Source organism: Staurois parvus, unplaced genomic scaffold, assembly GCF_062004578.1.
Source record: "Staurois parvus isolate SC_StPar_1 unplaced genomic scaffold, SC_StPar_1.0 ptg000657l, whole genome shotgun sequence".
In the NCBI taxonomy this organism is placed as follows: domain Eukaryota; kingdom Metazoa; phylum Chordata; class Amphibia; order Anura; family Ranidae; genus Staurois; species Staurois parvus.
The window spans coordinates 3,399,067-3,422,708 of record NW_028318453.1 but is presented as its reverse complement, the minus strand read 5'-3'; the positions used below and the strand labels follow the sequence as shown (position 1 = coordinate 3,422,708).

General features: G+C 42.3%; 1 protein-coding gene across 1 annotated transcript in view; it reads left to right on the top strand.

Annotated features, from left to right (window-relative positions):
* Window positions 1-4,958: 4,958 nt before the first annotated feature.
* Window positions 4,959-23,642, top strand: part of SHPRH (SNF2 histone linker PHD RING helicase) — a 146,739-nt gene continuing 128,055 nt past the window's right edge. Inside the window, exons 1-2 of the mRNA XM_089694274.1 lie at window positions 4,959-5,090; window positions 13,224-13,857. Of these exons, the coding sequence (XP_089550400.1) occupies window positions 13,243-13,857 (615 nt within the window). The 5' untranslated portion in view covers window positions 4,959-5,090; window positions 13,224-13,242. The remainder of the gene's footprint in view (window positions 5,091-13,223; window positions 13,858-23,642) is intronic.

Here is a 23,642-nt window from a genome sequence, read left to right as displayed (position 1 = left end):
TGTCAGGTGACTCGTATCAAAATGACCTATTTGAATATATGCTTTATTTTAATGTGCCCTGTTCCTGTAGAAGTTTATGAATTTGTATGAAAAAGTGATTCAAGTGGGATGTGCGTTTTATGGCCACTCTGAGATAATGTTTCATGTCAAGTGACTGACTGAGTTATAGTTTTACGACCGGGCAGATGAAAGTGTTTGTCAGACCCTCTGGCACCAGGCTTAAGTGGGGTTACAACCATGATGCATATCCAGCTGTGCCTTATGCACTTGTGACCCCAGTGCACACACACATATCACATTCCATTCAAAGGGGAGGGGGGACTTGATGGAGTGAGAATGATAGTTGCAGAGTATGATACAAATATGATTGTCAGCGTCTGTATCTATATGCACAATTATTATACTGTTCTTTTAAAAGCCACTCTACGGTGGGATCCGCTATAAAGGTTTTCATCAGACTCTTCAACAACCAGGGGTTAACCCCATTTCCATCCCCCCTTACCCCAGTGCTTTCCACCACCTTTCCTCCGGGAACTGACAATAGGCAGCTACGTCGTCTGCTGGAGGCTGGATACGCATAGTGTAGGAACTTCACGACTCGTCAGGGATGGATGTCTCTCCAAGCAATCAGCACTCTAGTACAACCCCCATTAAGTTGTTGGTCGGCTTACCAATTGAGTCACTTCTTGCAATCTATCCCTGATCTGGGCCTGTATGCCAGATCATTCACCCCCGTTGAACATTTAGGTGGGACGGAGGAGTATACATCCCATCTCTTATCCATCCTGTATAAGATGCTGAATGTGCCAGAGGTAGACTATGTCCCTCCTTATGTGCGTAAATGAGAGGCTGACTTGCAGGTGTCATTTTCTAGGGAGCAGGTGGCCTGTATCATTCAGTTAATGCTCAAATCTTCAATTGCTAACCACTTCCAAGAAAAGGGATACAAACTCTTGTCCAGGTGGTATAGAGTCCCGTTGCTACTGAACAAATTCTACCCCACAGTCTCCAGGTTGTCTTGGCGAAGGATGCGGGCACACTGTTACACATTTTTGACAATGCCCTCTGTTGACCCAGTTCTGGACGGGGGTGAGGAAGCTGGCCTCAGTGGATCTCGGTACGGACCCATCAGCCTACCTATTGCATCTCAACTCTGTGTCCTTATGTCGCTATAAGTCACTGGTTTGCGAGGTTGAATTAAATCAGATCGATGGAAAGTCTGCCTCCCTTAACAATAAGTTGTGTTTCGAGAGACGTGGTGGCCCAGGACAATGTACACATGCTTAGTGCAACATCTGGATCTAATGCCTGCTACCCCTGGACCCGTTTGAGCCCTGTTTGGCATGGGCTTGTGGGTGTTAATGCATACCCCTGGTTCTGAGTGTGATCGGGTACTTCGGGGGGGGGGGGGAGTAGGGAAGTGTTGTGCTTCTCCACCCCCCAGATCCTCTTCCAGCTCTGTTCTCTCAGTCCCGCTCCATCTCGTACCCCCCTTCACTTCCCCTTCAATCCCCCCTTTTTTTTTTGTCAACAGTTCTTGTTGGGTAACTGCTCAGAGTTCTCCACCTCCTCATCCTTTTTTCTCCTCCCTGAGCATTATTATTTGCAATATTTTTCTATTCTCATAATTTAAAAGAACAAGCATTGTGCATTTTTGGTTCTGAATCCCTGATTTCCAGTAAATATGGTATTTTACCAGTCTTGAATGTAGACATAATGTACATAGTCCTGTGTTACCGGATACTGGCAATTTATTGATAGGAAGTGCCATTATGTGCTATAGTTGGTTATTTGAGGAGCTTCTGCTCTCAGCTATTGTATATTGGAGGGAGAGCACTTGTTTTGAAAATGCACAATGTCTAAATAATTACGAAAAAAAGACATAACAAGATGAAATATTTGTTAAAATGATCTTAATGAATAAGAAATAAAGTTGATTTTATGTTCTGTGAATTCACACTTTAGTGTTTTCATGTATTGTTTTTCCACATTTTTCAAGTTTTTCTCAGATAGTTACTAAAAAGAAAAGATGGTTGTTAAACACAAAATCATGCATAAAGTGTGCATTTGTCAGGTGCCCCTAATGAAGTTTCAAGGAAAATACAGATCCATATCTCAACCCGAACAGCCAGCTCTAGGTGTAGGTGGTAGGGCACAGAAGCTCCTGTCGGCCAAATTTTCAGCAGAAACATATAATGCCAGCACCCGCTGCTAAAGTAACATGCAATGCTTTATTGAGACAGGATAAAAAGATACATGATGACCTCCACGCTCACCCGTTTCCTCAGCACAACTGAATAACATTGAAATCTAGATCTCAGCTTGCAACACTTTAGAAAATGTTCTTCAAGTCAATCAGTTGTTAAAAATCTTGATGCTGAGTACAGAACACATGAGAAAATTAAACCCTTCTTATATACACTGCTCAAAAAAAATAAAGGAACACTTTGAAAACACATCAGAACTCAATGGGGAAAAATATCACGCTGGATATCTATACTGATATGGACTGGGTAATGTGTTAGAAACATAAGGATGCCCCATTGTTTGATGGAAATGAAAATTATCAACCTACAGAGGACTGAATACAAAGACACCCCGAAAATCAAAGTGAAAAATGATGCAGCAGGCTAGTCCATTTTGCCGAAATTTCATTGCAGCAACTCAAAACGGTACTCATTAATTTGCATGGCCCCCACGTGCTTGTATGCATGCCTGACAACTTTGGGGCAGGCTCCTAATGAGACAATGGATGGTGTCCTGGGATATTTCCTCCCAGATCTCGACCAGGGGATTGCTGAGCTCCTGGCCAGACTAAGGTGCAACCTGATGGTGTTGGATGGACCAAAACATGATATTCCAGAGGTGTTCTATTAGATTTAGATCAGGCGAGCGTGGGGGCCATTCAATGGTATCAATTCCTTCATCCTCCAGGAACTGCCTGCATACTCTCGCCACTTGAGGCCAGGCACTATCGTGCACCAGGAGGAACCCAGGACCCACTGCACCAGCGTAGGGTCTGACAATGGGTTCAAATATTTCATCCCGATACCTAATGGCAGTCAGGGTGCCATTGTCTAGCCTGTAGATGTATGTGCGTCCCTCCATGACTATGCCTCCCCAGACCATCACTGATCCACCAAAACGGTTATGCTAAATGATCTTACTGGCAGCATAACATTCTCCATGGCTTCTCTAGACCCTTTCACGTCTGTCACGTGCTCAGGGTGAACCTGCTCTCATCTGTGAAAAGCACAGAGCGCCAGTGGCGGACCTGCCAATTCTGATATTCAATAGATAATGCCAATCAGGTGCCAGGCAGTGAGCACAGGGTCCACCGGAGGACGTCGGGCCCTCAGGCAACCCTCATGGAAGTCTGTTTGGTCAGAGACATTCACACTAGTGGCCTGCTGGAGGTAATTTTGTAGGGCTCTGGCAGTGCTCATCTTGTTCCTCCTTGCACAAAGGAGCAGACACCAGTCCTGCTGATGAGTTAAGGACCTTCTCCGGCCCTGTCCAGCTTTCATAGAGTAACTGCCTGTCTGCTGGAATCTCCTCCATGCTCTTGAGACTGTGCTGGGAGACACAGCAAACCTTCTGGCAATGGTATGCATTGATGTGCCATCCTGCAGTTGTTGGAACCTCTGTAGGGTCCAGGTATTGCCTCATGCTACCAGTAGTTACACCAATCCTAGCCCACGGGTAGGCAACCTGCGGCTCTCCAGTTGTTGCAGGACTACAAGTTCCATCATGCCTCTGCACATCATAGCTGTAACTGATATTGTAATGTTGCTATGCCTCATGGGAAATGTAGTTCCACAACAGCTAGAGAGCCGCAGGTTGCCTACCCCTGCCCTAGCCAAATGCAAAACTAGTGAAAAACAGAAAAGATGAGTAGGGAAAACAAATATCAGTGGCCTCCACCTGTAAAACCATTCCTGTGTTGGGGGTCATCTCATTGTTGCCCATCCAGTGCACCTGTTGTTAATATCATTAACACCAAAGCAGCCGCAATTGATTACCAACCCCCTCTGCTACTTAACTAACCAGATGAATATCCCAGGAGTTTAATTGACACAATGCTATACTCTGATTAAGGGCTCGTTCACACTTGACTGTTTTACCAACTCTTGCCAAACGCCCCTATAGCGTTTGGCAAGCGTTGGTCTGGCGTTTGCGAAGCGTTAACGCTCGGCAAACGCCGCATGCGCGGTTCAGCGGCGTTTGCTGAGCGTTAAAAACGCCCCACAAACGCCTATAATAAAGTTTGAATGGTGTTACCGCTGCACAAACGCCCCGCAACCGCTGGCCAAGCGTTTTCAGAGCAGCACCATAGACTAGAATAGGAGGCTTTAACGCCTCCTGACTGGACCAGAGGCGTCTGTTTTGCCGCACCGCTAACACTCCCTTTAGAACAGCACTATGTGCTGCAATGTGCAGAATTGTCCGAGGCGTTTGGGAAGCGGTAAAAACGCTTCCTAAACACCTTTCTGCCGCCTGCACACAACGCTAGTGTGAACGTAGCCTTAAAAGTGTTCCCTGATTTTTTTTTTTTGAGCAGTGTATATTTTCAGCGCACTATACATTCCATTACAGCTCCACAACACTGCCTCCAATGGCGCCCATACACCTCTAGCGGCACTATACAAAGAACATACACAGGCCACACCAACCACAACACACAGATGAGGAAGCAGAGCTAAGCAGGACATACGCAATACAGAGGGAGGTCTGTATACATAACACAACCATACACGCCGTTCTGTTACACAATAGCCACAACTTTTTCTTTTTCAGCTTCAGACTACAAAACATCACGTGACAGGACCGGGCCCTTTAACTCGCCATCCAATCACGGCTTTCAGCGCATCCCAGCGTGTGGGGAATTGTTATTGCCTGAGTGTGTGAGAAGCGGTGGTAGGCTACCGAGCCAGGAGGGCGGGGCTGAGCAGTGGGAAGTGCATGGCTGCTTTATCAGGTTGCTCTCAGTACTTCCGGTACAGAGTACTGCTTGGCAGGGGAGAGCTGTGCACAATGTATGGCTTTGTACAGTGCAGGGGAACCCATCAGTGATCGTATAGAGAGTGACGGTATGTGACTGTGAGTTTATGGAGTGCGATCCCAGTGTACTGCTGTTACCTGTTCTGCGACCTATATACACTTGTATTCATGAATGATGGATGTGTATGAATCTATCTTTCATGAAGATGATTGATGCTTGTTAGTGACAAGTGTACGTTTGGCTTCTATTAGCATTTACATACGTATGCTTGTCTTTTATATTTACATTCACCTTTACTCTACTAAATCAAACGTACATGATGCAGTCTGTCACTTGCATTAACAAAGCCTTCGTTGTATTTCTGAGTCCTCTTTGTAACTTTTTTTTTACCTGTTGATACTGCCACTTGGGGCTCGTTTACACTTGTGATAGCCCTCTGAAGAGTGATCCATGGCAGATCACTTTTCAGATTGCATTTGACAGATGGCGAGGAGGCATTATATCTACAGGCCTAATAACTCAAAGGTGGATGCATTTTGTGTGTATAACCTTGTATAGCTGCCTATGCAGATTGGGGGAAGGGGGTCATCTGCCTATTTTTACTGCCCCCCCACACCCCTGCCCCTTCAAGTTAGAGCAAAGTGTGACACATCAAAGACTACTTAGAGCGGAGCTCCACCCAAAAGGGGAAGTTCTGCTTTAAGGACTGCTCCCCATTAAGGATTGGCACCTTTTGAGGGGCGGGTACTGAATTTGACAAGTACCCACTCCCACTTCCAGTCCGATTGCCTAGGCGACCGGAAGCGGAAGGTGTCCTCTTTCCCTGTAGTCTTTTGGGACACGTGACAGGTCCCAGAAGACTACAGGACCATTCATGAAGTGCAGCGCTACTCGTGCATGCGCAGTGGGTACCCGGCTGTGAAGCTGCAAACTATCCCAGCCGTGTGCCCACACTGAAGGTGCCGGCGCATGGATCACAGGACGGCTGGTGAAATGGGCTGCAGGGGACACACCGAGGGACAGGTAAGTGGCTGTTTTTTAAAAGTCAGCAGCTAGTTTTTGTAGCTGCTGACTTTTATCTTTTGACAGGGTGAGTGGAACTCCACTTTTAAAGCTGTGTTCCAGTTCAATAAAAAGAAATAAAAGTCAGCAGCTACAAAAACTGTAGCTGCTGACTTTTAAAAATACAGACCCTCACCTGTCTCTCGGTCCAGAGGTGTCCTCACCACGGCTGGTTTCACTGTCTGGTTTCTCTCCCTGCGCCGGCACCTCCAGTGTGGGCTCCCGGCTGTGACAGCATGTGGCTTCACATTGCGCATCCACTTTGTGAATGGTCCTGTAGTCTTCTGGGACTTGTCACATGTCCCAGAAGACTATGGGGAGGGTGGGGGGAGGACAACTTCTGCTTCCGATCGCAGGTACCTGTCAAATTCGGGTACCCGCTCCCCAAAGCTGCCAGTCCTTAACAGGGAGCGGGAGACAAAGGCTTAAAGTGGAACTTTCCCTTTTGGGTGGAGCTCCGCTTTAAAGTGTTACTCAACTAAGGACCCTGCATTCACTATATCTGGTCTCCCACAGTACACAGAACATACAATTATTTTAGTAAATATAAACTGCTAAATACCTTTTCTCATCAACAGAGGAGTCCTGTGACTTCTATCAGTGTCCAGCGGAGTACTGGTTAAAGCTTGTAGGAGGAGTTTTCATTCTCCCCCGATTGTCCTATGAGGCTGCAGGACCCCTGACCTCTGTCTGGACAGCTTCGATTGGCCTTGTGCTGATCATATGCACTCTCCCAAGAAAAAAAAACTCTAGCAATACACATCAAACTGAGCATGTGCAGCTTTCCCCCAAGCCTCTGTTCTATCAGGAGATATATTGGGGACAGTAGAAGAAGGGGAGGATCAAACATCCTTTTTACACAATGCAGAGGATTAACCCTTTAGGTTCCACAGTGAGTATAACCAGCATGCTTTACTGCATATACAGACTGATTTTACTATTGTGGGTTAAGTAACACTTTAAGGTGCACTCACTAAATGTCAAGACAGTGTGTTGACAGACCCCATTTTGTTGTAGTCCTTGATGTGTCTGCTGAGCCAGTGATAAAGCTGACCAGCACCTGAAAACCCTGTGGCCAGTCAGCTGGGATAACAGATTTGGGCATCTGAATGTTATCAATTTTATTTGGTTTTTGAACTAACCCTTTAAAGCAGAGTCAAACCCATTGATTTAGTTGTTTTTCAAACAGTTTAAATTCAAGACATGCTGTGACAGTTGCTTGTGTTCTCAACTGAACTGTCAAGCCACCAGATGGCTGGTGTCATAACTGATCACATGTACAGCATCATGACACCACTGCAGATCAAACAGATGCAATGATGGCAGCATTTTTGGTTATAAAGAATAGGAGGGTCTAGTTATACATTAACCACTTTGCGCCAGCTGTATGAATGTATGCGGTCTCTCTGCAAGTGGGCCTCAACGCCCAGCAGCCCCATTTGTGCAGCCCTGTGTAAACATTTTACCGTGCTGAGAGCGTGCTCCCAGCGTGGTAGGTGGCGAGGATCGGTAAGCTCCCAATGCGTACTTGCCTTTGGGAGCTTTCCGATCATGTGACCACTGTGACAGCCAATCACAGCAGTCACATGACCCAAATGCCCACCTCTGCCTCCCAAAATCTATACGCTCCTAAATTGTCAGGAAGCATCAGCGTGAAGGGGTTAAAATTATTCCTTCCTTCTTTTCCTACCTAACCTATATTTAAAAGATATGTGTACTTAAAGTGGTTCTAAAGGCTCAAGGTTTTTTACCTTTGTGCGCTCTTAAAAAAAAAAAAAAAAAAAAAAAAAAAAAACCTTCTGTATGCACCACTCCTCAATACTTACCTGAGCCCCATCTCGGTCCAGTGATGTGCACGAGAGAAGTGGCTCTCTGGGGACTCTTCCTCCTCATTGGCTGAGACAGCAGACTGCTATTGTCAATCACATTCAGTGAGCCAATGAGGAGAGAGAGAGGGTGCGGGCTGACCCAAGCTCTGTGTGTGAATGGACAAAAAGAGCCGTGGGTTGGGAGCGTTTCTGCTTGGGTGCCCCCGTAACAAGCTGCTTGCTCTGGAGGCACTCGGAAGGAGGGAGGGGCCAGGAGCACTGGTGGGAGACCCGAGAAGAGGAAGATCAGGGTTGCTCTGTGCAAAACCATTGCACAGAGCAGGAAAGTATGGCATGTTTGTTATTTTTAAGAATCTGCATTTACTATCCCTTTTTAACTATTTTTAGGTCTGGTCACAGCTCCAGCTTCCCTGGGTCAGTGAATGGCTGCTTCAAGGGATTGGAGTGAGCACTGAGAACTGCTGGGCCACGGGAGCCTATGAGTGACATCATGGCTCCTGGAATTTAGAGCTGTTGTTGGCCACATCCTTCTGGGAAACTGTAGGATCACATGACTGCACTGGAGTTAACGGATTGAGGGATTTAACGGCAAAGTGCACGTTAAAAAAATAAAAAAATAAATGCAGATGTTTTTGCAGTAAAAAAAAAAAAGTGCATGTTATTTTTTTTACAGGAGCCTGCATAGCGTTGCACCAAAGATCAGTTGAACTCAGGTGCAATGTCAGGCTCCTGCAGACACCGCCTACAGCTCTGTACAGGCTGTCAGTTTCAGAGCTGTAGGAAGTGTGATTGGACTACGAGCTCACTTAAGAGCACGCGCTCAGTCCATTGAAACTACAAAGCGGTCTGCTGAGGTGGCAGACGGGACTTGTAGTTTATTCATTTGCAGATCCCACATTTTAAATATGGTGGCTGAGGGGGAGAGGAACCCCTGCCTGCTGTCACAGGGGGTCTGGGGGTTAAGGGGGGTGTGTTGTACTGGAACATGTTATACACTGAATCCGGGTGTAACATGTAATGTCTCCCCAAAGGTGAACCTATCTTTTAAAACAGTTAAGTACACAGATCTTTTTTTTTTTTTTTTCTACAGGATAGGTAAGAGGAGGGTTAGTGAACATTTTTTAAAAATAGTTGTAGTTAGTGTTTCCTTCCAAAAAACCCCCAAAAACTTCACCGATCCCCCACAATCACACAAGTGATGTGGATGAAGGGATCTCTCCCTCTGCACTACAGTATTCTGACAGCGAGGACTCCTCCTCCTCCTCCATCAGAATACACAGATCAGCCGTTAGCTGCAAGTGCTGATCAAATGCTGTTTTTCCAGCAGGACTGTCTGTCAGAGGCTGGTTGTTAGACAGCAGTTCAGATGTACTGAATTTCGGTACATGTATAATAAGGGTGGATTTGATTTAAATCAAACTGATTTAAATCACTAGTCAGTAAGGCTTGATTTAAATCCTAGTTTTCTACATAAAGACTAATTCTTGCTGGTATAACTTTAATATGCAAGTAGATGAAGATTTTTAGAATAACAACTTTTCATATTAGTTTTTTTATCCCCAGTTTAATAGGTTAATCATTTATATTTGGACAACTTTTCTGTTGTACTTAGGAAGGAGAAAAATAATCATTACCTTAATAATAACAATTTAAATAGATTTATTCAACTGAAACAATAACATTACAGCATATGTTATTTGCTTAAACAAACATCCATGTTTGGTAACTAATTTGGCTAAAAAAATATATATATATTTTAAGAAACTTAGACTGTCAGCCCCTTCCTCCTCACACTTAGTTTCACTTTCTTCTTGTGCAGATCTATTCCACTCCAAACAATCAGAAAAATATTGTTTCTATTCTATTCACTGAACTTCTTGAAACTTAGCACTGAAGGGGTTGATTCTGTATTCATAGGTGTGTAGAAGTTAGGATTAAGGTCTTTTTCTTAACTCTGTTCATGTTATAACATTTTTGCTGTGAAGAAGAGGCATGTGATCTCCGCTGAGTCAAATTCAGTTTTGAAAACTGCAAAAGTAAACCAAGCATCTGTGATAATATCTTGTAGGCAGAGAAACTGCCCAATAATCTTACAAAAACCTCTGGAAGAGCATGACATTGTGAATGGATTAATGGAATTTATTTACCAAAAAAATTAAACATATACAGCCTTATTCTACATAATTAAAAAACAAATCTTTATTTCATGATGGAATGACCTTTGGATGGTAATCTATTTTCCTCAAAAAGCATTTTATTTTAAAAAATCCGATTTAAATAAAAAAAATCCGATTTAAATAAAAAAATCCGAAGAAAATCACCATGCAAGTTCACTGCAGTTAGCTAAAGAAGTAGAAAGCCAAACTGGGGTGATTGTTTCCCGTGATACAATACGGCATACACTGCAGAGGAATGGCATGCATGGTTGTCATCCACAAAGGATGTCTCCCCTAAAGCCCATGCACAAATACCCCACATAGAATTTGCCAGGACCCATGCTGAAAAAGAAGATTACTGGGACTCTGTACTCTGGAGTGATGAGACCAAGATAAATGTTTTTGGAACTGATTGTTTCAAAACTGTATGGCATCGTAAAGGTGAGGAGTACAAAGAAAAATGCATGGTGTCTACAGTGAAACATTGTGGTGGCAGTGTCTTTCTGTGGGGCTGCATGAGTGCTGCTGGTGTCGGGGAGCTGCATTTTATTGATGGTATCATGAATTCACAGAGGTACTGCTCTATATTGAAAGAGAAGATGCTCCCATCACTCTGTGCCCTTGGTCATCGTGCACTTTTCCAACATGGCAACGATCCAAAACACACACCTAAGGCCACTGTTGCATTTCTGAAGAACAGGGTGAAAGTGATTCCGTGACCAAGTATGTCTTCTGATCTGAATCCAATCGCCTATGGGGAATTCTGAAGAGACAAGTTGAGCATCACTCTCCATCCAGCATCCAGGCTCTAAAAGAGATGGTTCTTGAAGAATGGAAAATGATAGATGTTGCAATATGTTGCCAACTTGTTCATTCCATGCCTAGAAGACTTGGTGCTGTTCTTAAAAATCATGGAGGTCATACAAAATACTAGATGGAGTAGTTTTTGTTGTGGGGTGTATTAATTTTTGTATCAACTAATTTGAGTAAAACTGAAGATTTGTAATCCTACGTTATATTATTAACTTTACTTTCATGTAATGAGCTAAACAAATGTCTATAGAACTCCGTTTTGTCAAAATTTTAGAAATTGTTCTTGTGTTCATTGAGATATTGATTAAAATCTTACTTTTCAAAAGGGGTGTACTCATTTTATGCTGAGCACTGTGTATATTGTACATTTGCATCAGTCACTAACCCTCAGGGAGTTTACAATCTAAGGTCCCTAACTCGCATTCATACATACACATACTGCCATGAATTAGAGTGCCTTGTGTGTTGTCTATTTTTCTGTACTGATAATAAAGTCCTAGAGGGTGCCATCCTGCAAATGCTGGACTAATCAAACTGAATACCCATGGACCAATATTGAAGTGTACATTTATTTATTACCGGTACTTATATAGCGCCGTCAATTTATGTAGTGCTTTACATAGATATATTGTACATTCACATCAGTCCATAACCCTCAAGGAGTGTACAATCTAAGGTCCAATTAGACTGGAGCCAATTCACCTACCAGCATGTCTTTGGAGTGTGGGAGGAAACCGGAGTACCCAAAGGAGTCCCAGGCAGGCACAGGGAGAACATGCAAACTCCAGGCAGGTGGAGCTGTGGTTGGGATTCAAAGCAATGACCCTAGTACTGCCAGGCGGAAGTGCTAACCATTTAGCCACTACGCTGCCCATTCCAAATATATACATACATTATTCTAGAACAAAAAGTCCTTTCCACATGTGTCTTCAAAAATCTTCCTGTGTTCCGCCTTCTTTTTGATTAAAGAGCTCATTTTGGCCTGGTGAGTGGTGACACACTTTTATCTTATTTGGTGGAGGTGGAACACAAGAAGTTTTTTGAAGACACACATGTTGAAAGGACTTTTTGTGATATAATTTCACATACTGTATATACACTTTATTATATTTTTCCTTTGTACACATATTTTGGTGGTAAATTAGCACATTATTTTATTACTTTAATTTTGTTTTTGCACAGAGGCATTCGTTAAAGTGTTTATAAACCCACAACAGTAAAATCAGTCTGTGTATACAGTAAAGCATAATTGTTATACTCACTGTGGAACCTAAGTGGTTAATCCTCTGCATTGTGTAAAAATGCTGTTTGATCCTGTTTTCTCTTATCCTCCACTTCTTCCTGTGCCCCCTTCTTATCTCATAAGACATCGTGTGGAGTCCCTCTGCACATGCTCAGTTTGGTGTATATTGCTAGAGAGGTTTTTTTTTTTCTTGGGAGAGTGCATGTGATTAGCACAGAGCCAATCAGCAGTTCTAGACAGAGGTCAGGGGTTCTGCATCCTTCTAGAGCAAAATGAAAACTCCTCCTACAAGCTTTAACCAGTGCTCAGCTGGACACTAGTAGAAGTCACAAGACTGCTCTAACTGTTGATGAGAAAAGCTATGTAGCAGTTTATATTTACTAAAAATAATTGCACTTCTGGTTCTGTGTACTGTGAGAGACCAGATATAGTGAATGAAGGGTCCTGGGTTTAGTAACCTTTAATATACGTTGGTATCCTGACCCCTGAAATCTTTACTTTTTAATGGCCACTTGCTAGCTCCTGGAAAGCCACAAAAAAATATGCCACACCTTGCTGATCTTTTATATTTTCCACCTCTCCAGGGTTACCTACTTCTGTTCTAATGGGTCTGAACAGCACAGGGTCTCACCAGCACAAGACCGGTGATTCTAGCCTGCATATGAAGGAACGCAGCAGTGACTTCAGTAGTGTAAATAGTAGCAAAAGGGAAAAAATGAAGCTTAATTTCAACCACCCTATTCCAATGGCTTGCTTCCTGCAATATTGTATTGTGAGTACATGGCACCATGATGATGTAACTCACCCTCAGCTGGTGGTTCCCCAGGATCAGAGGAAGTGGGGTGAATGATGGTTAAAATCATTCTGCCCAGAAGAGGACAAGCGATTGATCACTGAGTGGAGAGGTGGTAACTATTGCTGCACTTACACTTTTTAAAATAATTTGGTCGCTGGAATTGGGCTATAAGGAAATGCTTCCTTGGAAACCTAATAAATTATATAAAATGCATTGGGAGACTTTTTTTTTTTTTTTTTATATTTCAGATATAAGAACTATCAAAACTAAGATGTGCTGCCTGTTTGCTAACATTTGCAATTTAATGGTGTCTCTGTTGCAGGGTGAGACATCATTCAGTGATGGCTGGTCGTAGGAAAAGGGCTCCTCCAGTGAAGCTGGATGATGAAGCAAAGAAGCAATTATGCTGGAACATGCATGAAGACAGAAGGAGTGACCCAACTCTAGAAGTGAATGAAAGTGATCAAGATCCTAGTACATCATTCTCACTTGTAAATGACAAACCTGAAAATCTGTTTCCCACATTGGGACCTGAAAATGTTAGTTCAGAACAATGCACAGAGGGTAAACAAGAATCCGATGTCATCTTAACACAAGTGTTCACTGACCTTACCATTTTGAACTCACTTCATCAAGTAGAAGGTGTTTGGAAAGTGTTGCTAGGTATTTTCAGTATTTATTTTAAGTCCACACCGCACTCTCAAACTGTTTTTCATGGCTATAATTTTACATTGACTAGAAATGCTCCACAGTCAACTCAGCTACTTCTTTGCGCCCATAAAAGCGGAACAGACGAAGATGATGAGGGGACTATAAATTCATGCAGGAACAATAACACAGAAGAGCTGATGGTTGAAGCCTCAGTTGGTGATGAGTTACTTGAAGATTTAATTTGGTTGCAAAAAAAGAAGCTAATTGCACTTTGTCAAAGACAAATAGAACATGATGAAATTAAGGTAATTGATTTGGTTCAAACTCTTCCTTTTTTTTTTTTTAAACCGCTGAAAGAAAAATTGTCTCGGACATACTTTCTAACAGCAACCAGTCTTTACAACTTGAAAAAATGAAAGTATCACTGGCCGGCTGAGACAATTCTTTTTTCACAGTTTGAGAAGTAAGGCCATCTACATAGATTCTTTGACCACTGTTTATTGCACCCTGAAAATATTTATGCATTTTTGTGGTTGGTACAGCAGAGCTATCTTAGAGGATCTGAGCATTGAAAGCTGTGCCCCCCCCAAACAAGCAGCACTGTTATCTATAGGCCCCCTTAGCAGATCGTTTCCCTATCATTGACTTACCTTGCCTTGTTCTGCTGTGTTGAGGCAGCCTTGGTCAATGCAGTGTTTTTTTTACTCATGCCAGAGCTTTCCCCTTTGATGACTTGTGATCTAATGACTGGTCTGAGAATATTCAAACAGGAACAGTAGAGGATCAGAAGGCACAGATTTACTGAATAGGTAAAGGAGTACAGGCATTCTTGCACTGTAGGTCTTCAGGTACACTTTTCTTTGCAGCAGGTGGAACAGGGAGCAGCAATGACATTGACAAATCTCACTCTTAATCTCATAAGACTAGCAGCCAGAGGCAGCGGTGCCTTGTAAGATCTCACACTGCAGATATACAGCTATAAAGTGACTAGGCACACTTAATACACTGCTATTTTTCAGGATGAATTTAAGATAAGTAAATATTTCAGGGTATGGCTTAGGCAGAGTGAATCTTCCAGTTTTTAAGTTCATGTCTACTTTAAAGTGGTTGTAAGCCCCTCTATACTCAGTGAAGTGACTGGCCTCCGCTGATACACAGAGGTGAAACAAATCCTCCTACATAAGTTGTTTCTGTTTATTTGCAGGATTTGTCCTGTACATCTTTTGTAAAACTCAGAAATGGATTTTTCACACGCTCACAAAGCAGGGGTCGGGGAGCTGCAGTTACACACTGTACAAGAGCTTTGAAAGCTGACTGGAGGGAAGGGACATACCCCCTTCACTCAGCTCACAGGAACAGGGCTGAGGCTGTCAATCACAGGCTGTGTCCTCCCGTTATCTTTTTAGTTTTTGGTGTTGGAAAAACTTATCAGAAGTGGCTCATGCTGATAACAGTGGAATTTGACAGCAGAAAGAAATCACACATAGTTCTTTGGAGAGAAGCAAGTAAACACTATAGAAAACGTACTTTGTTCAGATTTCATGTTTGAGGTTTAAAACCACTTTAACTCCTTGATACCAACCTCACACATATATACAGCCTCACTGCACTGGGCTTTATCCATGGGACCGCATGTTTGCGTATCTCTTTGTGCTGGGAGTGTGCCTCACGGCGCGCTCCCAGCACAGTGACTGGGGTCTCACTGTGAGCTCCAGGTTGTGTACGAACAATCTGGACCCAGAACTCCCGATTCCAAGTAACCTGATCTCTGTGATAGCCTCTGATTGGCTGCCACTATGAAGCCCACCTCCGTGTTTTCTCTCCCTGAATGAAGAAGAGAGATACATTGTCTGTCTCTCTCTTTTCCCCCCTCTCCCCCGCCCCCCCCCTCTGTCTCTCTCTCCTCCCTCTTTCTGTTCCCCCCTCTCTGTTTCCCCTCTCATCTCTCTCCCCCCCCTCTCTCTCTCTTCTCTCTCCCTTCTCTCCCCCCCCTCTCTCTTCTCCCCCCCCCCCCTCGCCCCTTGTTCGACCCATGAGGCATAATTCCTCCCACTGCACCAACAATGGGGACCTATTCTTTCCACTGACACCATCGATGAGGCACTATTTCCTCCCCAATACCAAAGATGGGGCACAGTCCGGCCCCCCTAGAATCTAAGGAACAGTAAACTGGCCCTTTATTTAGGAAGTTTGGAGACCCCTGATCTAGGTAAATTCCAGGGTTAGTGTTTGGGTCACGTAAATGTCAAAGGTCAGGGTCAGCATGTTTTGGGCAGGATTTTTTTTTTAATTAGTATTAGTGTCAGTGTGTTTTAGGTAGGACAAAAAAAATGCTACATGTGCACTATTGTTTCTGAGCTGTACTACGAGTACAAACAACACACACATGTATTACACTGTGATTGGCAGGACCAGGAGCATTTTTTGGGGGGTTGTTCTTTGGTGGTAGGTTATGATAGTAACAAGAAATATACAGCTACATTAAAAAAAAAAAAAATTTTCTTTTTACTATCTTGGGCTAGTTTTCCTTTGATAATAGACAAAAAAAAATCAGGAGCTATTTATTACCATTTACCACCAAATAAAAGCCCAAATTGTCCTGAAAAAAAAAAGGTATAATTCACCTGGATGCACAAAGTAGTTGTGATATGTACGGTATTCTTAACATGTCAAAGTTGTGAGATTGTGCTTAGGCATTAGGATTTGTTTTTCCCTTACGCATGAAGGGGTTAAAGCACAAGTTTTTACATTTCATCACTCATATAGGGCATTACTTTAAAAAAAACAAAGCCAGGCATATTTTCTTTTATGCACCAGTGCCAATTCAGGCATCAAGAAGCACTTGTGTTTAGCCTAATATCGCATGCAAATATTAAACTGTATACAGCTGTCAAGATTCCCACTGGAAGTAAAAATACTTCGATTAAAAAAACCTCTGCTTGGCTACTCTCTAGAATTCATATTCTACTGCACGGAAGCTGTCCTTTCCAAATGCTGCACTAATGATGGCTCATAAGCCAGAGAAAGCTGCATTCTATTTGGAATAAATGGTAGTGTAGTAGATGTAAACACTACTACTGGACTCTTGTGCAAGCCTTACCACGTTAGTATGCTTTTAAAGTTTGTTTTCAGTCTTTTTTTAATATTTAGGTTTTATTAAAGAAATTCTTGTAGATGTTTCCATGTAGGTCCTTGTTCAGACACCTCTGGTAAAGGATACCTCTGATAACAGATGTCATCCAGATCCTTAGACTGGATTAGGTTGAGAGGCAATCTAAATGTTACACATACACCTCATTGAAACTGCAAGTGACAATGCTGACACATTGGGCAGGCAAGAGCCACTGTTGTCACTATCAAGAATCTTGTCCTTAGCATTAAAGTGAAACCTCACCCAAAAGGGTAAGTTCCATTTGTTTGCCTCTTCACCCCTTCCACTGCCACATTTGGTACTTTTTGTGGAGGAGGGGAGAACTGGTACCCGATTTTGACAGGTACCTGCTCCCACTTTCGGTTAGATGCACCACGGCGACTGAGCCAGAAGTTCATCCCCCCTTCTTTCCCCTGCAGCCTTCTGGGATGCTTCCCAGAACACTATGGGACCATTCACAGAGCGCAGCGGTTTTCCTTACTGAAGATGCCTGCACCTGAAGCCGCTTGAAGAATCGCCTCGGGTGAGGATATCGCTGGATCCCTGGACAGGTAAGTAGCTGTACAGTATTTTGTAGCTGCTGACTTTTAATTTATTTGGGCGGAGCCTGGAGCTTTAATGTACAACTGAAGTTGAAGTGAGTGCAGATAGATAGGAATTTGGCAAAACAAGTTTTGGGAAAAATTAGTAGCAAGGAGCTGTAGCTAAAGATGTAACACATGCAAATGTATGAAAAAAAAAAACGGGAGTATTTATAAAGCATAGAGCAAGTATATGATTGGTGAATGTCTCATGCACTCCTTTATAAATATGTCCCTAAATGTCATCCAGTTACAGATAGTTGTACTAAATAAAATAAATCATGAATAACTAGAAAAGCTACAATTTCTGGGGAAATTGTGTGAAGTGTTCTCCACCAGTAGTCTGCAACTGGAATGGGCGGTGTAACTGGGTGGAGCGGCTTGTCACTCTGCTGCCTGCTCACACACCTGGGTTCCTATGGCAACTCACTCTACAGCAAGGGCAGAGAAGAGCGGTTAAAAACAAACTGTTCCAACTTGCTCACTTCACTGGCAGTTGCCATCTTCAAACGGTTGTAGTTTAAAAATTATAAATCCTACACCGAAGAGCTTTATATTGTGAGAAGCACAAGACCCAGACCTACATTTTGATGCATAGTATGTCTCTGAAATATTAAAAATGAAGGCAGAGTCGCAGTTTAGAAAATGCCCTTCAAATTTGAGGTGGCTAGAGTGGAGTTTCAATGAATGTCAATGGGCGGCGTGAGTTGCAAACAAATGGTCATATTGTGAAAATTATCAGGACTATGGCTTAGCCGTGGACATTTTTAGTGGCATCAGGCATAACTGAACGTTTTGATATAAGATTTGTGTAGGTGAGCTTGAAAATGAGGGAGTGATGGCAGTTTAGAAATCATGTCCTGATTTTTCAGCTAACGCTCTAGCTTTTGTCAGCTCCCACTCGAGTTTTGAACATTCACCCATTCATTCCTATGGGACCAATTTCACCACAAAAACGCTATTTCGTGAACCATTCGGCGAAACGTTACACAAAGTAATAGCACACCAATCGGGAACAATCCACACGTTGCGGTATATTACTGTCTATGTAGTGTAAAAACTGCGGGAGGAGTTAGGGTGGTAAAATTGGCTATAGGAATAAGAATATATATGTGAGATAACAGTAAGTGGTCTTGCCATACAAGAACACTTAATAAAGACTTCTTCTGGGGGTGAATAACTATGCAAAAAAAAAGAAATACACATACAATATTTTGCTTTTATGTACTCATTACATTATTCTTTTCCAATCAAAATAATTTCAGATACAAAAGTAACTGCTGTAGCTACAGTGAATTGAAACACTTGCTCTTTCTAACCTTGGTGATTTCATCCTTCTTATTGCTATGTTTTTGTATGATCTGTGTCTTGATTTCCTAATGTGGTGTATTGCAATAGAAAGGTTTAGGATCAAAATTTAAAGCCCTGTTGAAGTCACCTAAATGGATATGCAGTCAGATAGCCATTGACCTAGCAACCTCCAATTTCAAAGTTTTAATAAAAGAGAGATACTGTATAATATTAAAGAGATTTCAAGAGAGGTTCAAAATTTCAGCTGGGCTTTAAGTAGGCAGTTGGGTAATGTAGTCCATATCACTTTTGGGTTGAAATAGGTATACAGTAGTTGAAGCAGAACTGTATTTAAATCATACCTCTTTTGCTTGTTGGAGTGGGGAACATTGAACCAATTTACAGTACCTTGAAAAAGTATTCATCCCCCTTGAAATTTTCCACATTTTGTCATGTTACAACCAAAAATGTGAATGTATTTTATTGGGATTTTATGTGATAGACCAAGGGTCTGGCGGCCCTCCAGTTGTTGTGAAACTGCAAGTCCCATCCTGCCTCTACCTTTGGATGTCATGCTTGTAACTATCAATTTTGCAATGCCTCATGGAACTTGCAGTTTGGCAACAGCTGGAGGGCCGCCAGTTTGACACCTGTGTGAAAGACCAACACAAAGTGGCACATAATTGTGAAGTGGAAGGAAAATGATAAATGGTTTTCAAAATTTTTTTACAAATAAAATATCTGAAAAGTGTGGCATGCATTTGTAAACAGCCCCCTTTACTCTGATACCCCCAACTAAAATCTAGTGGAACCAACTGTGTTCAGAAGTCATCTAATTAGTGTAATTTAATCTCAGTATAAATACAGCTGTTCTGTGAGGCCCTCAGAGGTTTGTTAGAAAACATTAGCGAACAAACAGCATCGTAAAGGTCAAGAAACAAACCAGACAGGTCAGGGATAAGGTTGTGGAGAAGTTTATAGCAGGGTTAGGTTATAAAAAAAAATATCCCAAGCTTTTAACATCTCATGGAGCACTGTTCAATCCATCATCTGAAAATGGAAAGATTATGGCACAACTGCAAACCTAGCAAGACATGGCCATGCACTTAAACGGACAGGCCGGGCAAAGAGAGTATTAATCCGAGAAGCAGCCAAGAGGCCTATGGTAACTCTGGAGGAGCTGCAGAGATCCACAGCTTGGGTGGGAGAATCTGTCCATAAGACAACTATTTGTCGTGCACGCCACAAACCTGGCCTTTATGGAATAGTGGCAAGAAGAAAGCCATAAGAATTCCCGTTTGTGAGAAGCCATGTTTACGACGCTGCAAACGTGGAAGAAGGTACTCTGGTTAGATGAGAGCAATATTGACCTTTTTGGCCTAAAACCAAAACTGCAGAGAACTAACACTGCACATCACCCTTGAACACACCTTCTCCACACTGAAACGTGGTGGCACCATCATGTTGTGGTGATGCTTTTCATGAGCATGAACAGGGAAGCTGGTAAGAGTTGATGGGAAGATGGATAGAGCCAAATACAGGGCAATCCTAGAAGAAAACCTTTTAGAGTCTGCAGAAAACTTGAGACTGGAGCGGAGGTTCACCTTCCAGCAGGACAACAACCCTAAACATAAAGCCAGAGCTACAATGGAATGGTTTAGATCAGTGGTCTACAAACTATGGCCCTCCAGCTGTTGAAGTACTACAATTCCCATCATGCCTCTGCCTCTGGGAATCTTGCCTGTGGCTGTCAGAGTCTTGCAAGGCCTCATGGGACTTGCAGATCCTCAACACCTGGAGGGTCATAGTTTGGAGACCCCTGGTTTAGATCAAAGCATATGTGTTAGAATGGTCCAGTCAAAGTCCAGACCTAAATCCAATTGAGAATCTGTGGCAAGACTTGAAAATTGTTGTTCACAGATGCTCTCCATCCAATCTGACAGAGCTTGAGCTATTTTGCAAAGACGAATGGGCAAACATGTCCCTCTCTAGTTGTGCAAAGCTGGTAGAGATATCCCCAAAAAGACTTGCAGCTGGAATTGAAGCAAAAGGTGGTTCTACAAAGCATTGACTCCTGGGGGCTGAATACAAATGCACGACACACTTTTCACATATTTATTTGTAAAAAAAAAAATTAAAACCATTTATCATTTTCCTTCCACATCACAATTATGTGCCACTTTCTGTTAGTCTATCACATAAAATTCCACTAAAACACATTTCTGTTTTTGGTTGTAACATGACAAAATGTGGGAAATTTCAAGGGGTATGAATACTTTTTCAAGGTACTGTAAGTGAAAGTCCAGTATTGTTGAGGGAAAAATCTCCTCAAGATGAAATCTGTACTCTACTAGCAGATTAGCAAACATAAACAGCAGTTTAATAAATCCCCCTCAACGTGAATTGTTTAAACTGAAAGCAGAATATTAAATACTATTACATTTGTTCACGTTTTTCTTTTCTAAATGTGGATGTGGGCCTTGCCAGTACTATAGTCATGCTAGGCTTGATTCAAACATTTACACACCAGGATAAGGATTCCTATTTTTAAAAAAGTTATCATTATTTTCAAATTAGACCAATGAGATTTTCAAATTATGTGAAAATAAAGAACCATATCCATGTGTTAAAGCTTTGTGGATTGAGCTTGTTGGGAGTGGGAGTACTTTCTTCCATTATAATCACCCAGTCAGTCTCACTTCTGTAATAATAAAGTAGCAGCCTCTGCACCTGTGTAGGAAGGACCATTTGATAGAATCTCTTAAAAAGTGTAATGCTTGTTACAGGGGACAAATGTAATTTGACTTTGCTATGTGCACGCTTCTGGGAACTGCTGTGAGTAGATCACACAAGCAGGAAAATAGCTTTCTGAGGCTATTCCATACACAGATCGCATACCTTGTAATTGTTGCATGGAAGAGGCATTTACATTTTGTGCTTTTTTATAAAATCTATAGGAGGCTTTAGTAAAAGATAATCGCCTTAAACTATGCCTTCTAGACCTCTTTGCCTACAGTCAGGTCCATAAATATTGGGACATTGACACAATTCTAACATTTTTGGCTCTATACACCACCACAATGGATTTGAAATGAAACGAACAAGATGTGCTTTAACTGCAGACTGTCAGCTTTAATTTGAGGGTATTTACATCCAAATCAGGTGAACGGTGTAGGAATTACAACAGTTTGTATATGTGCCTCCCACTTGTTAAGGGACCAAAAGTAATGGGACAATTGGCTTCTCAGCTGTTCTGTGGCCAGGTGTGTGTTATTCCCTCATTATCCCAATTACAATTAGCAGATAAAAGGTCCAGAGTTCATTTCAAGTGTGCTATTTGCATTTGGAATATGTTGCTGTCAACTCTCAAGATGAGATCCAAAGAGCTGTCACTATCCGTGAAGCAAGCCATCATTAGGCTGAAAAAACAAAACAAACCCATCAGAAATGTAGCAAAAACATTAGGCGTGGCCAAAACAACTGTTTGGAACATTCTTAAAAAGAAGGAACTCACCAGTGAGCTCAGCAACACCAAAAGACCCAGAAGACCACGGAAAACCACTGTGGTGGATGAGCGAAGAATTCTTTCCCTGGTGAAGAAAACACCCTTCACAACAGTTGGCCAGATCAAGAACACTCTCCAGGAGGTAGGTGTATGTGTGTCAAAGTCAACAATCAAGAGAAGACTTCACCAGAGTGAATACAGAGGGTTCACCACAAGATGTAAACCATTGGTGAGCCTCAAAAACAGGAAGGCCAGATTAGAGTTTGCCAAACCACATCTAAAAAAGCCTTCACAGTTCTGGAACAACATCCTATGCACAGATGAGACCAAGATCAACTTGTACCAGAGTGATGGGAAGAGAAGAGTATGGAGAAGGAAAGGAACTGCTCATGATCCTAAGCATACCACCTCATCAGTGAAGCATGGTGGTGGTAGTGTCATGGCGCGTGCATGTATGGCTGCCAATGGAACTGGTTCTCTTGTATTTATTGATGATGTGACTGCTGACAAAAGCAGCAGAATGAATTGTGAAGTGTTTCGGACAATATTATCTGCTCATATTCAGCCAAATCCTTCAGAACTCATTGGACGCCGCTTCACATGCAGATGGACAATGACCCAAAGCATACTGCAAAAGCCACCAAAGAGTTTTTTAAGGGAAAGAATGTTATGCAATGGCCAAGTCAATCGCCTGACCTGAATCCGATTGAGCATGCATTTCACTTGCTGAAGACAAAACTGAAGGGAAAATGCCCCAAGAACAAGCAGGAACTGAAGATAGTTGCAGTAGAGGCCTGGCAGAGCATCACCAGGGATGAAACCCAGCATCTGGTGATGTCTATGCATTCCAGACTTCAGGCTGTAATTGACTGCAAAGGATTTGCAACCAAGTATTAAAAAGTGAAAGTTTGATTTATGATTATTATTCTGTCCCATTACTTTTGGTCCCTTAACAAGTGGGAGGCACATATGCAAACAGTTGTAATTCCTACTTCGTTCACCTGATTTGGATGTAAATACCCTCAAATTAAAGCTGACAGTCTGCAGTTAAAGCACATCTTGTTTGTTTCATTTCAAATCCATTGTGGTGATGTATAGAGCCAAAAATGTTAGAATTGTGTCGATGTCCCAATATTTATGGACCTGACTGTAGGTGCTGATGACGCCACTAAGCCTTGGAGTCACTGAGCATTGTGTGTGAATTTTAACCACTTGCCCTCCAGAGGATTTACCCCTCCTTCTTGACCAGGCCATTTTTTGCGATACGGCACTGCGTTACTTTAACTGACAATTGCGTGGTCATGCAATACTGTACGTAAATGAAATTTGTCCTTTTTTTCCTACAAATGGAGCTTTATTTCAGTGGTATTTGATTTCCTTTTTTTGCGTTATAAACAAAAAAAGACCAACAATTTTGAAAAAAAAACCCCAATATTTTTGACTATTTGCTGTAAAACATACTCGGTAAAAAAATTAAAACATCAAATTTCATCATAAATTTAGGACAAAATGTATTCTGCTGCGTCTTTGCTAAAAAAAAATCCCATTGTGTGTAAATTAATT